Source organism: Myodes glareolus, chromosome 22 (genome assembly GCF_982192425.1).
Source record: "Myodes glareolus chromosome 22, mMyoGla1.1, whole genome shotgun sequence".
NCBI classification, from domain to species: Eukaryota; Metazoa; Chordata; class Mammalia; order Rodentia; family Cricetidae; genus Myodes; species Myodes glareolus.
Window position 1 is genome coordinate 46,482,555 of NC_142047.1, and position 12,514 is coordinate 46,495,068.

Below are 12,514 nucleotides of genomic sequence, written 5' to 3' on the forward strand. Positions count from 1 at the left end.
CCTCCGCGCACAGTCCCCGTCTGTCTTCCACCCTGTTGCCGCCAGAGGGAGGCTTCCAGAGTGGAATCAAGATGACATTTAAAACTCTAATGTCTTCAGAGACCTAGTTGGCTTGGTGCCAGGGCAGGAAAACTCTTGTGAGCCTGAAGGGTTTTGTGCTGAAAAGTAGGAAGGGACCCAAAAGAGCCAGCCTCAGAAAAGGCCAGTGGCTTAGCTAAGGTGGCTTGAACAACAAGGAACTGTGCTGGATTATAGTTAGAATAAAGTAAACAGCCATCCATATGTGAATGAATGAATGAATGAATGAATATGTTGACAAATGGGAGAGAGGAGATGCAGTGTGTCTCTTACAAAGGCTTGGAATAGAACACCTTGAAACTAAGCATTAAAGGAGGCTGAAGCAAGAGAATCGTGAGTTCAGAGCCAGGCTAAGCAAGCTTAAAGAGCCCAGTATGTGTGTTGTTCCAGAGACAGGAAGGTAGCCAGAGACAGAGATGGGCCGGGGACAGCATCCTTGCCACGGTGGTAATTGTTGCAGGCGGATCCACTGGTGGGTACTGAGCACTGGGCAAGAATTTGAGAGAAATGGATTTTTATATTTTCCCGAATGATCTCCGATGTGTTTATTACCTATGAAAGGAAAACTGGTGGTTGCAGTGGAGAACCCTCAGAACCATGTAGCCCACTGACCCGTAGGAGACAGGTTCTTCCCAGTAGATACGGGCACCTCAGCATTTCCATAAGCATTCCTGCCCCAAACCTACAACCACAGTGTGACCATAGAAACTAGCCAACCCTGATTTGAAGGATGCTGTACAAGGTAACTGGCCGCTCTACAGAGCTGAAGTCTAGAAAGACAAGAAGAGGGAGCTGACGAGATGGCTCAGCTACCAGCACTCACTGCAGAAGACACAAGTTCAGTTCCCAGCACCCACTTCAGACAGCACATAGTGGCCTGTTCCAGAGGACCGAACATCCCCTTCTAGCCTCTGTGGGTGTCTGCACACAGGTGGTGCATGAAAACCCATACACACACACATACATACACATACATACATCTGTCCCTGAGAGTGCTGTTTAAAGACACAGATGGAGAGGGTCACAGAAGGGTCTGCTTCTCTGTGGCAGTTATCAACTGTTCCTTTTTGACTTGGATGCTTCATGGGGTGGCCTGTGACTTGGGCAGAGGTTTGCCCCTGATGACGAGCCATGATAAGAGTGTGACCTACTGGGTGTTTCAGATCTAAAACACCGTGGTGTCAGTGCTGTCCTAGCACCAGCAGTTTTTACTTGGGTCACAACTGGAGACATCTTTTGGCCAATGCAGCTTTTCCTGTGTAACCAGGAAACAAATCTGGGGAATAATAGTGACACCCACTGTCCCCTGCCAGTTTCAGCATCCACCTACAGTTTGTAACATCTTTATTCCTCCAGTATTTATTAATTCCTTTTCTTACACAGCTGGATTGAAACAGTACCATTTAGTAAGGGGAGCATCCCGTGGAGCAGCCTGGAAAGAAGGGAGTAGTGGACTGTAATGTGTGACAGGAGTGAGTTAAAACCTGAACTCCAGGAGTTGATACCACATTTGATTTTGTTCATGCTGTTTGTTTAGAAGTGCTGTTGCCATGCCTGGGACAAGGAAGGGTTAGTTGCACAAGACTAAACCAAATAGTTTGTACTGTTGGGGTCATAGGCTGTGTCCTTCTCTGCGGGGGTGGCTGTTTCTGTCAATCTTCATTCCCATTGTTCCTGGGATGCCATGTCTGCTGCTTGCTACCTCTAGATCCCCAACTCCTGTATACACTGTAGATGTTTCCTTAGCTGTCCTGTATATGTGTATATACATGTGTAGCTTATGTGTGTGTACATATGTATACATGCTCCTGGAGGTCATGTGTAATCCACCCTACAAACTTTATTTTTTTAAGGTTTATTTATTTACTATGTATTCAGCGTTCTGAATGCATGTGTCCCTGCAGGCCAGAAGAGTGCACCAAATCTCATTACAGATGTTTGTGAGCACGTGTGGTTGTTGGGAATTGAACTCAGGACCTTTGGAAGAGCAGGCAAAGCTCTTAACCACTGAGCCATCTCTCCAGCCCCCCACCCTACCTATTTAGACAGGATCTTTCCATCTGTATCTACTCCCACAAGGCTCGGGGAACATCGCAGGAAGAGTCTGTGCCGGAGGATTTGGAGGAGTGTGCTACGAGATGCTCTCTTCAGGACTAAACAGACTGACACACTCATGGTCTCACAGCGGCTATAGGTACCTGCAGAGGACCAAGCCTGCCAATCATGCCAGAGTAGATGGGGGCGGCTTCACCCAAGCTGAAGAGCTATTGTCAGTTGGTGTTTGCTGGGGGAAGGGGAGTCATGAAAATCGGGGGTGTGGCCCCCGGTGGGCGCCTGTGCTCATGCAGGCAGCACTGACTGGACCCAGTGGGTTACTGTGTTTTTAGAACAGTCATGAAGGTGGGAGGAGCATGTTTTGTGAGGTCCAGAGGGATTTGAGGGTGGAATTGATCATGATACATTGTATAGACTGGAGAGCCGTCTCTGCTGTTAGAGCATGAACTTCAGAGTACCCAGGTTTGATTTCCAGCACCCATATGGCAACTCACAACCATCTCCAATTCTAGGGGATCCTGTACCCTCTTCTGGTCTCCATAGGCAACAGGTAGGCAAAACACAAATACACTTAACATAAATAAATTTTTTAAAGATACATTGTATATGTATATGGCGTTGTCAAAGAATAAGTTAAGGGGTCTGGAGAGATGGCTCAGAGGTTAAGTGAGTCTGGCCTGCTGAGGGCAAACATCCTCTTCTGGGCAAGTGATGGTGAATGCTCTCAGCCGCTGTGCTGGCCGCTCGTGCCCTGTCCAAACAGCTGGGGTCATTTCATTTCATTTCAGTCACGGGTTGTGCAGGGTTGGAACCCATCAGTTCCCACTCTGGTTGTGTGTTCAATGTCCAGTTCCTATGTGCCGAGTACCATGAGTATTGGTGTGGGATAGGGCAGTGTGTTAGGTAGTTTTCTGTTGCTTGCAGAGCAGCTTAAGGGAAGAAAGGTTTATGTGGGCTCATGGTTTGACGTTATGGTCAATTATGGCCGAAAGGGCAGGGCGGTAGGAGCTTGGGGCCGCTGGTCCCATTGCATCCGCAGTTGCGAGCAGAGAAAGGTGGACGCTGGTGCTCAGCTCACAGTCTGCTTTTATGCCGTCCAGGGCGCAGACTGGAATGGTGCCACCCAGAACTAGGGTCTTCCGACCTCAGTGAATCGAGTCTAGATGACCCCTCACAGGCATGCCTGGGGGCTAACCTAATCTAAATCATTTTAGGTCCCGTGGAGTTGACTTCATTAACATCACAGGCGAGCTGCAGTTGATGTGAAGCAGGTGCAGTTCATTAGGAGAGGATCAGTCCTGTGAAGACGAACGTGAACAGGGAAGAGATGGTTAGGGTGGCTGTGCAGGGGCGAGGAGGTGAGGGCGGTTGTGCAGGCTGGGGGTGGGGGGGACCAGAACATGCAGATGTGGGGGAGAGGCCCTAGAAAGAAGCATTCCAGGCAGCAGGAACAGGCCAGATGAGCCAGGGGATGTCTCACATTTGTTATGCAATCTGAAGCTGACCTAGTCTAGGATGAGACCCAGATATCTGATTGTCTACAGCAGTTCTCGGGAAGATTCCGGGAGGTCATCCCAGGGAACTACTTGTAAAGTCGTTCAATTCAGGATCTGTATGAGGGAAAATTTTGAAAGTAACTAAGCACCATATTCTTGGATACATAGAAGAAATGGCTGGAAGAGAATCAGAGTGAAGGTGAAGGTGGTAGCGTACACACGGTTGATGTCACCCTTTGAAATGCATTTGGAGCTGCAGAGACAGTGCAGTGGTTAAGAGCACTTCCTGCTCTTACAGGATCTGAATTCAGGTCCAACCACCCACGTCTAGTGACTCCGAGCTGCCTGCAACTCCAGTTCTAGGGGATCCCACACCTCTTCTGCACCCCACAAGCATCTATATGTACATGCACTTACTACACACATACACATAAATGTTTATAAAAATGACATTCAGAATCCAGCAGCCTGGTGCCGTTTCTTACCCTTCTTCTCTTTAATACTGCATGGGCAGCTCCCCCCACCCCCCGACTTCTGTTGCTTGTTCTCACTTCCCTTTTGTGGCTTGGCTACAAAAAAACACTAAGAAGATCTCTTGGTTCACCTAGATGTGGTGGGACTGTGCATGAAGCTTGCTTGGGTCTCTAGCTCCCAGTTCACGGCCCCCCTTGCTTAGGCCTCCCTCTGAGAGCTCTGTAAAGTCTTGAGACCTCAGTGTGCATTCTTTCCTCCTGTGTCTGGGAGGAGCCGAGAGGCTAGCTGCTGTGCTCCTGCTGGAGCTTGTGCCATCCAAAGTCTGCCAGAGGGTACCGTCTGCTGGTTGTAGTGTTAGCAACAAATGATACTGCCTCAAGTGGAACCGAGAAAAGACCTTTGAAAAAAACAAAACAAATAACAGCCTGTAGGGACTGGAGAGATGACTGGGCAGTTAAGAGTGTTGTTCTATTCCATAGAACCTGAGTTCCCAGCTCCTGGATCAGGCAGCTCACAATCTGTAACTCCAGTTCCAGGGAATCTAGTGCCCTCTTCTGGCTTCTGTGGGCACTGCACTCATGTGCACAAAGCTATACTCAGACACAACTAAAAAAAAAAAATTTTTATTTTTATTTTTATTTTTTTATCTAAACCATGTATCTTAGGGCGATTGTAAGCTCGCGACAGAATTGAAAGGAAGGAACAGGAACGCTGCATCTCCCCCGAGCTCACGTATGCAGAGTCCCCCGTCCAGTACCCTCACATCCCCACTAGAATGGCATGTCTGTTAAATTTTGCAGACCTACGTTGACACCACATGGTAACCCAGACTGTGGCTCACATTGGGCTCCCTCTGGTGGGTGTGGATTTTGTGGATTTACACAAACGTGTTGATGCACATGCTTGCCAGTACGGTGTCACATACAGGGCTTTCACTGCCCTAACCCATTTCATGTGGCTTCTGGAAGCTCACAAAAACAGGAAAAGGAGTCTGTGAGGGAGTGTCACCTGTAAAACACATCCTCCAAAGAACAAATGACTAGTTTGGGGCAAAAGTGCTGGCACAGGCTGTCTCTGGGCTCCTCAGAAGGCCTGCTTCATAGCCGCGGAGTTCCAGGCGACAGGAACATTGCAGCCATGTGATTCATGCCATGAATCACCCCAAACCACAGTGCCCTGACTCCGTGGACATTGCATTCCCTTCCTGAAGGGAATGGTGTCTGCATCAGCAGAGAAGACAGCCCTGTAGAGCTGCTGTTTGTCACTGTCCCATTGAACCTCCTTCCAGAGCTCTTCTGTGTGTGTCTTGTCTTCATGTATGTATGTATGTGCACATGTGTGCAGAAGAGGACAACAGATCAAGTTATTAGAAAGTCCTGCCTATTTGTCTGATTCTCCCTCAGCTCTGTTGCGCCTGAAATCATCAGGTGGTGATCTTTTTTGTGGCAGTGCATTGGCTATTTAATAGCAACTGACAGTTTAGAATGTTTACAGATAATTGTTGGCTGTTATGTTGGTTACATCTCAATTGCTGTGATAAAGTACCCTAGAAAATCTACCTAAAGAAGGAAAGGGGTGTTTGAGCTCATACTTTCGGTCTATGGTTGCTTGGCTCAGTTGCTTTAAGTCTACTAAAGCTGAATGTTATAGAAGAAATGCTTGTTCAGGCAAAGCTGAGGAAAGGCTCCTCCAAACCCATAAATCCAAGTCCACAATGCATGGGCTACCCATGAGGTAGAGCCCTCAAGATCCAGTGACCTCCCAAAGGCCCTGGATTCTGTTTGCAGGGGGGACTGACCCTTCAACAAATGAGTTTTAGGGGGACACTAAAGAGCATCGTTTTCTTTCCAAACCTGCTGGGCTTCCTGGTAGGAGTACAGTGATAGGAAGTCTTGCCTCAGGCCTGGGAACTCAGCAGAGGAGCTAGGATGTGGCTCAGTTGGCAGAGTGTCGGCCTAGCATGCACGAAGCCCTGGGTGGCGGCACCACCTAAGCCAGGTGGGTGTGATAATGCACACCTGTGATTCCAGTGCTCAGCTGGTGGAGGCAGGAGGAGCAGAAGTGTATTGTTTTCTTTGAGTTTGAGGCCAGCTAGAAATACATGAGATCCTGTCAAGAGGACGTGGAACGCACACACACACACACACACACGTACACACACACGTACACAGGCACACATACACATATGTACATACTAGAACTTGAACTTAGGTCCGTCACAGTGAAGGGGACATTCATATGTGTCTTGCCTGTCCCAGGGGGAGGATCTCCAGATGTGTGACTAGAACAGCTGGCCCTGGGGACTGGTCACTCGGGGTAGCAGTTAGATCTGCTCAGGTGGTGTTGTGATGGGGCAGATGGAAGACGGGAACATGTGAATTTAAATTAATGTTAGTTTTGTTACTTAGTCTCTAGATGTGTAGAGTATAAAATTAAGTTTTCATGGATTCTGAAAATGACTTCATTTTTTAAAAGCCTGAAGTGACATAGTTCATATTAAGCTGGTTATTTTTCTCTCAGTTGTCTCTGTCCTACCACCTGTTCAGAGACCATGACACAATTTAAAATGGATCACCTCTTGTTGTAAAAACATGCAACAGTATAGTTATTTTCAAGTAGATTGTCAAAAGAGCAATGGTGAAAAGTTTGCGGCGGCCTTTGCCCTAGTAGCTCAGCTCCCTCATTCTGCACAGTCAGGCCTTGTTTGGACATTAAGGTGAGAGAAAGCTTGTCTTTAATAGCCTTCTGTGTATCAATCCAGGTCAGAGAAACAGCACAGGAATTTGAACAAGAAAGTTTGGAAGGGTTTTTTGTTGTTGTTGTTGTTTTGTCTTTAAGGTTTATTTACTTTTATTTTATATATAAGTACCTATTTATAGATGAGTGTCTTGCTTTCATGTATGTATGTGAATAGTGTTTGTGTACCTGGTACCCAAAGAGACCAGAAGAGGATATCGGTTCCCCTGAAGTAGAAATTAGTAGATTAGATTGTTCTGAGCAGCCATGTGGGTGCTGGGCACTAAACCCAGGTCCTTTGCAAGAGCATTAAATGTTCTGTTTTTTTGTTTGTTTGTTTGTTTGTTTTGTTTTTTATGTTTGTTTTTTGAGACAGGATTTCTCTGTGTATTCTTGGCTGTCCTGAAACTCACTCTATAGACCAGGCTAACCTTAAACTCAGGGCTATGCCTGCCTCTGACTGCCAAGTGTTAGGATTAAAGGCATGCCCATCTGGGCAATGGTGGCACATGCCTTTAATCCCAGCACTCAGGAGGCAGAAGCAGGTGGATCTCTGTGAGTTTGAGGCCAGTCTGGTCTACAGTGTGAGTTCCAGGACTGGCTTTGTAGCTACTGAGAAACCCTGTCTCCAAAAGCAAAAACAAACTAACCAAAAAGGCATGCCCCACTGCTACCAGGTCTATAGTCTCTGTGCTTTACTAATTTTTTGGGAGGGGTGGAATGGGTGAGCGGTGTGCCCCAACACGTGTGGAGATTAGAGAACAATTGTCATTTCTGTCTGTCCAACAGATCGTCAGACTCCTTTATTTGCTGAGCTGTCTCCCTGGTCCTGAAAAAAAGGAAGTTTAATATAAGAATCATTCACTGTAACAGGAGATTAGGGTAGCCATGGGTTGGCTAGTCGAAAAGGAAACCTTAAAATACAGGAATAACAGATCTGAGCAGCAGCCACAGCCCCTGGGCTGACCTTGCACAAGACATGCCTATGGCTCACTGCACAGCAGGAAAGCCACACTGGTGCCTGAGAAAGCTGATCTGGGGAGGTGACTGAAGGTGGCCCCTGGGTAGCCTGGCAGAGCAGGAACCAGAGGCCAGGAAAGACCTGTACTGTGGGGACTCCCCAGTGACACCCCAGAACCAGGAAGCACAGCTCTCTTGTCCTGCAATCTTGTTTCTACTTTTGTCTAGTTGATTTGTTTCCACCGGCTTCTTCTGAAAAGCTTACCATTACTCCAGTGGAAGAAAACGCTTTAAGGGACCCAGGCCCACTTTCACAGAGGGTGAATTGGAAACGGAGTGGCAATGTCACCAGCACAGTGACTCTGACAGATGTCAGCAGCCATGACATCCCAGGTGAAAGGTTGCTAGGAGACATATGCTTGCACATGTGCATTTGGGAGGCTTAGTATTATCCATACTATCTTTTGTCTGAAGATTGCCTGAGGCTTCATTTTTAGTACCAGGTGTACAGATAGACCCTATGGCGCCACAAGTGGAGGCCCAGTAAATCCTTAGCTCAGACTTAGAGTCAGTAAGTAGTCAGGGATTTCAATGCCAGAGAAAACAAAGTGTTTAAATGCCTGCTTTATGGATACTTGGGAGTCATACCGTCCATCTTCCTGAAGATCTGCAGGGGCCTCCTGTCCTGGTAGCCGGCTGTGATCCAGGGGTTGCTCATCACCATTGACCTTTGCGTCCTTCCCTTTCCTGGGCTGTGTGGCAGCACCACCAGCACAGTGACAGGGTCATGTCTGTGTCGTGTGCAGTATCTGCTTTCTGGGTCGACTTCTCTGGTTGGCTGGGACACATTTCCCAACCTCATTCTCAGAAAGGTTGGTAAGCTGTTTGGTGACTCTGTGTACCTGAAAATGCCTGTATTCTATCCTGCAGTTTTGTTTTGAGACGAGAGTTTCACTGTGTAGAGTTTCCCTGACTGTCTGGAACTCGCTGTGTAGACCAAGCTGGCCTCGAACTCAGAGATCTGACTGCCTCTGCCTACTGAGTGCTGGGATTAAAGGTAGACAGACACCACCACTGCCCAGCTCTCTATCCTGGATTGTTTTGGGTTTATTGATTTTTTTTGAGACAGGGTTTCTCTGTGTAGCTTTGCTGCCTGTCCTGGAACTAGTTCTGTAGACCAGGCTGGTCTCGAACTCACAGAGATCCGCCTGTCTCTGCCTCCTGAGCGCTAGGATTAAAGGCGTGCGCCACCACCACCCGGTTTCTATCCTGGATTTTTAAAAATTCTCTTTTGGGTTGTTTTATTTTTTGTTGTTTTGGTGGTTTTTTTTCTTTTGTTTTGTTTTGTTGTTTGTATGTTTTGACACAAGGTCTCACTATATTACCCTAACTTGGAACTTAAAAAGATACACCTGCCCCTGACTCTCAGCTGCTGGGATTTGAAGTTTGTGCCGCCACACCTGGATTTTCCTCATGTTTAGATAGATGTTGTTGGTTGTCAAAATCTTAGTTGGAAATTTTTTCCTGTCAGAATCTTGAAGCTTTCTCCCTGATATTACATCTTCCTATTTGTGAAGTAGGAAGCACTCTGATCTTCACTCCTTCCTTTGTGTTCTGTCTTCTTTCTGAGAGCTTCAAGGACTCCATTCCTGTTTCCAGCATCCTTAGGCAGCATGCCGATACAGCTTGGATTGGTCTGTCTTTCTCTACTCATGAGTACTTACTAGGTATTATTTTCTTTGACTTGGAGATAGACCTTTTCTTAAATGTTCAACCTTCTGGGTTAATCTTCTAATTTTCTTAATGTAGCTCTCTTTCTTTTCTAACTTTTTCTGTCTTTTTTTTTGCGATTTGATGTACTTTTATGTAAATACGTGTTTTCCTGGATGTATGTCTGTATGTCACATGCATGCAGTACCCACCGAGACCAGAAGGGAGTTCACTCACCTGGGACTGGAGTTACGGATCGTTCTGAGCCGCCACGTGGATGCTGGGAATCAAGCCTGGGTGCTCTGGAAGGGCAGCCAGTGCTCCTAACCACAGAGCCATCGCACCTTCTTTTTTTTAATTAAAGATGGGGTCTCATTGTGTATCGCTGGCTCTCTGCTCTTGCAGAAGACCTCAGTTTCTGGCACCCACATCAGTTGTCTCAGAACTACCCGTAACTCCAGGATGAGCCCCATGCCTCTGGCCTCCGTGAGTGTCTGTACTCGTGTGGACACACATGCACATAATTAAAAGTAAACCCCTGAACAGATTAAGTAACCTGCGCATACTCGGGCCAATGTTTTTTAGCTAAAGCTATGTATATTGATCTGAAGCTAAACTCCTTAAGTGGAGGTATTCTTGCTGCTCAGTCCATGTTATGGTGTAGTGTTTAGTGCATAAACATTTCGAGCTGTTTCTGTTGGTTCATAGGAATTTTACGTTGTTTTCCCTTTCTTAGGACAAAGTTAAACTATAATCCTCCCAAAGATGACGGCTCCACTTACAAGATTGAACTTGAAGGGATATCGGTAATGGTTATGAGAGAGATCCTGGATTACATCTTCAGTGGGCAGGTATGGTGGGACCCAGGGTCCAGGCCCAGCAGAGGCTTCCCAGCTTTCAGAGTGGTACTTGCACATCATCTTCTGCCATCAGGGGCATCTGTTGGCATCTTGCTGGCGATGGCCCCAAATACGTGTTCTTCCAGACTCTGATCCTGAAAGAGCAATAGTTAGGTCATAGACCAGGCCCCAGTTTATGCTCTTCTGAGTCCCACCCTCCAGGCAGAGATTCTAAGAACATGTGTACCCTTCACTGCTGACTCTTGCCACCACATCTTGAGTTTGATCTTGCATAACATCCACCCTGTCAGGACCTTCTCTGTCTACACGGAAACAGGGGCTTCTCTGGGCACTGGGGCTTATTCTGTAGAAACAGAGTTTCCTGTGGGTCACTGCCATGAAAGGCGCCTCCCAGTGAAAGCCACCCTTGTGGTCTTCGCTGGTGGCTGCACTCACCCCACCCCGGCCCTGCTCCCTGCGTTCCCTCTACTCTGTGTCACCTGGCTTCGGAGACGTGATAACACATAGGCCAGGAATGGTCAGCGCCTAGACTGCTTTCTTCTTGCTTTCCTGACCCCGCCCTCTTTCTGTAACTTAAGTTCTAGCATAGACCTCTTCCAGCGCTTAGCAGGGCTACAGAGAAACCTCGGAGCTCACGGCTCTTCCAGTCCCAGCACCTGCAGCAGATGATTCACAGCCACCTGGAGCTCCAGGTCCAGGAGATCTTCTGGCCTCCGTGTACAAACACACATACATCCCCACTCACACACACAAATAAGTAAATAAGGATAAATCCAAAAAAAAAAAAAAAGCACACTTTTAATCCCAGCACTCGGGAGACAGAGGCAGTCGTATCTCTGAGTTCGAGGCCAGCCTGGTCTACAGTGCGAGTTCCAGGACAGGCCCCAAAGCTACAGAGAAACCCTGTCTCCAAAACAAAACAAAGAAACAGAAAAGGAGATTCCTTGGTATTTTGGCCAGGGTAGTGTGTTGTCCATTTCGGTGTGTGAAAGTGTGCTTCCCCATTTTTCAAGGTCTTATGTCTTGCCCTCCCCATGACCCCTGCTCCGGCACTGCTGTTTCCCCACTTCCCCTTTTCTGGAGGGTCGGTTTTTCCCAGTAGTTTTCTGAGCATTCTGAATGTCTTTTCTAAATGTGTTTGTTCTGCCCACAGAGTCAGGGATTCTAGTCCCCGACTAGAAGCGTGTGGTGTGATTTTGTAGCATTGGGGAAATACAGTTCAGAGAAACTCTTCCTAAACAGAAGGCAGTGGGTGCGCATGTGTGTGAAGATGGAAATGAATGAAGCTAAGATCCGGGAAGCACTCTGCAGCGGTGGGGACTCAGGCATCTGCCCAGCCAGCTGATTTACAGTTATGAGCACAGCAGGTGCCGGGCCATGGAGGGCATGCTCTGTGCAGGCTGCAGGCTTCGGCTGCCCTCTGGGGCTGTCTGTAGGTTGGCTGCCAGCATTTGTCCCAGTTTAAACCTTAGGATCCAGGTGGCAACTTAAACTATGACAAACTTCTAAATTAGCTGTTTGGTTTAACTGAGATGTGTTTCTTCATGGGTTTGTATCTGAGGTTGTTCCCTGTCTTCTGGCTGAATTTAATATTCTTGGGGCTGGGGATGTGGCTGAGTGGTAGAGCTCTTGCCTGGAATGCATGAGGCCCTGGGTCCCATCCCAAGCAGTGCAAAAAAAAAAAAAAAATAGAGATGGGAGGAGGGTTGGAGAGATGTCTCGGTGAGTAAAAGCTCTGCTGCCAAACCTGATCACCATCACCTAGTTCATTCTGAAGGACCTGCATGGTAAAAAGAGACCATCCGTTCTTGAAAGGTCCTCTGACCTCCGCGGGTGTCCTGGCTCGCATGCCCCCACACAGAGATCTAAGACACTCTCACTGTCTTAGTCAGGGTTGCTACCGCTGTGATGAATGCCAGGACCAAAGCAGCAGGGAGGACAGGGCTTATTCACCTTACACTGCCACATCACAGCCCATCACTGAAGGAAGTCAGGGCAGGAACTGAAACAGGGCAGGGGCCTGGAGACCGGAGCTGATGCAGAGGCCATAGAGAGGTGCTGTTTGCTAGCTTCCTCTCTATGGCTTGCTCAGCCTGCTTTCTTATAGAACCCAGGACCACCAACCCAGGGGAAGCCCACCTCCTA

General features: G+C 47.7%; 1 protein-coding gene across 1 annotated transcript in view; it reads left to right on the top strand.

Annotated features, from left to right (window-relative positions):
- The window catches only part of Gan (gigaxonin), a 57,218-nt gene that overhangs the window by 13,107 nt on the left and 31,597 nt on the right, over positions 1–12,514 (top strand). Inside the window, exon 2 of the mRNA XM_048437357.3 lies at positions 10,246–10,360. Coding sequence (XP_048293314.2) covers positions 10,246–10,360 — 115 coding nt within the window. The remainder of the gene's footprint in view (positions 1–10,245; positions 10,361–12,514) is intronic.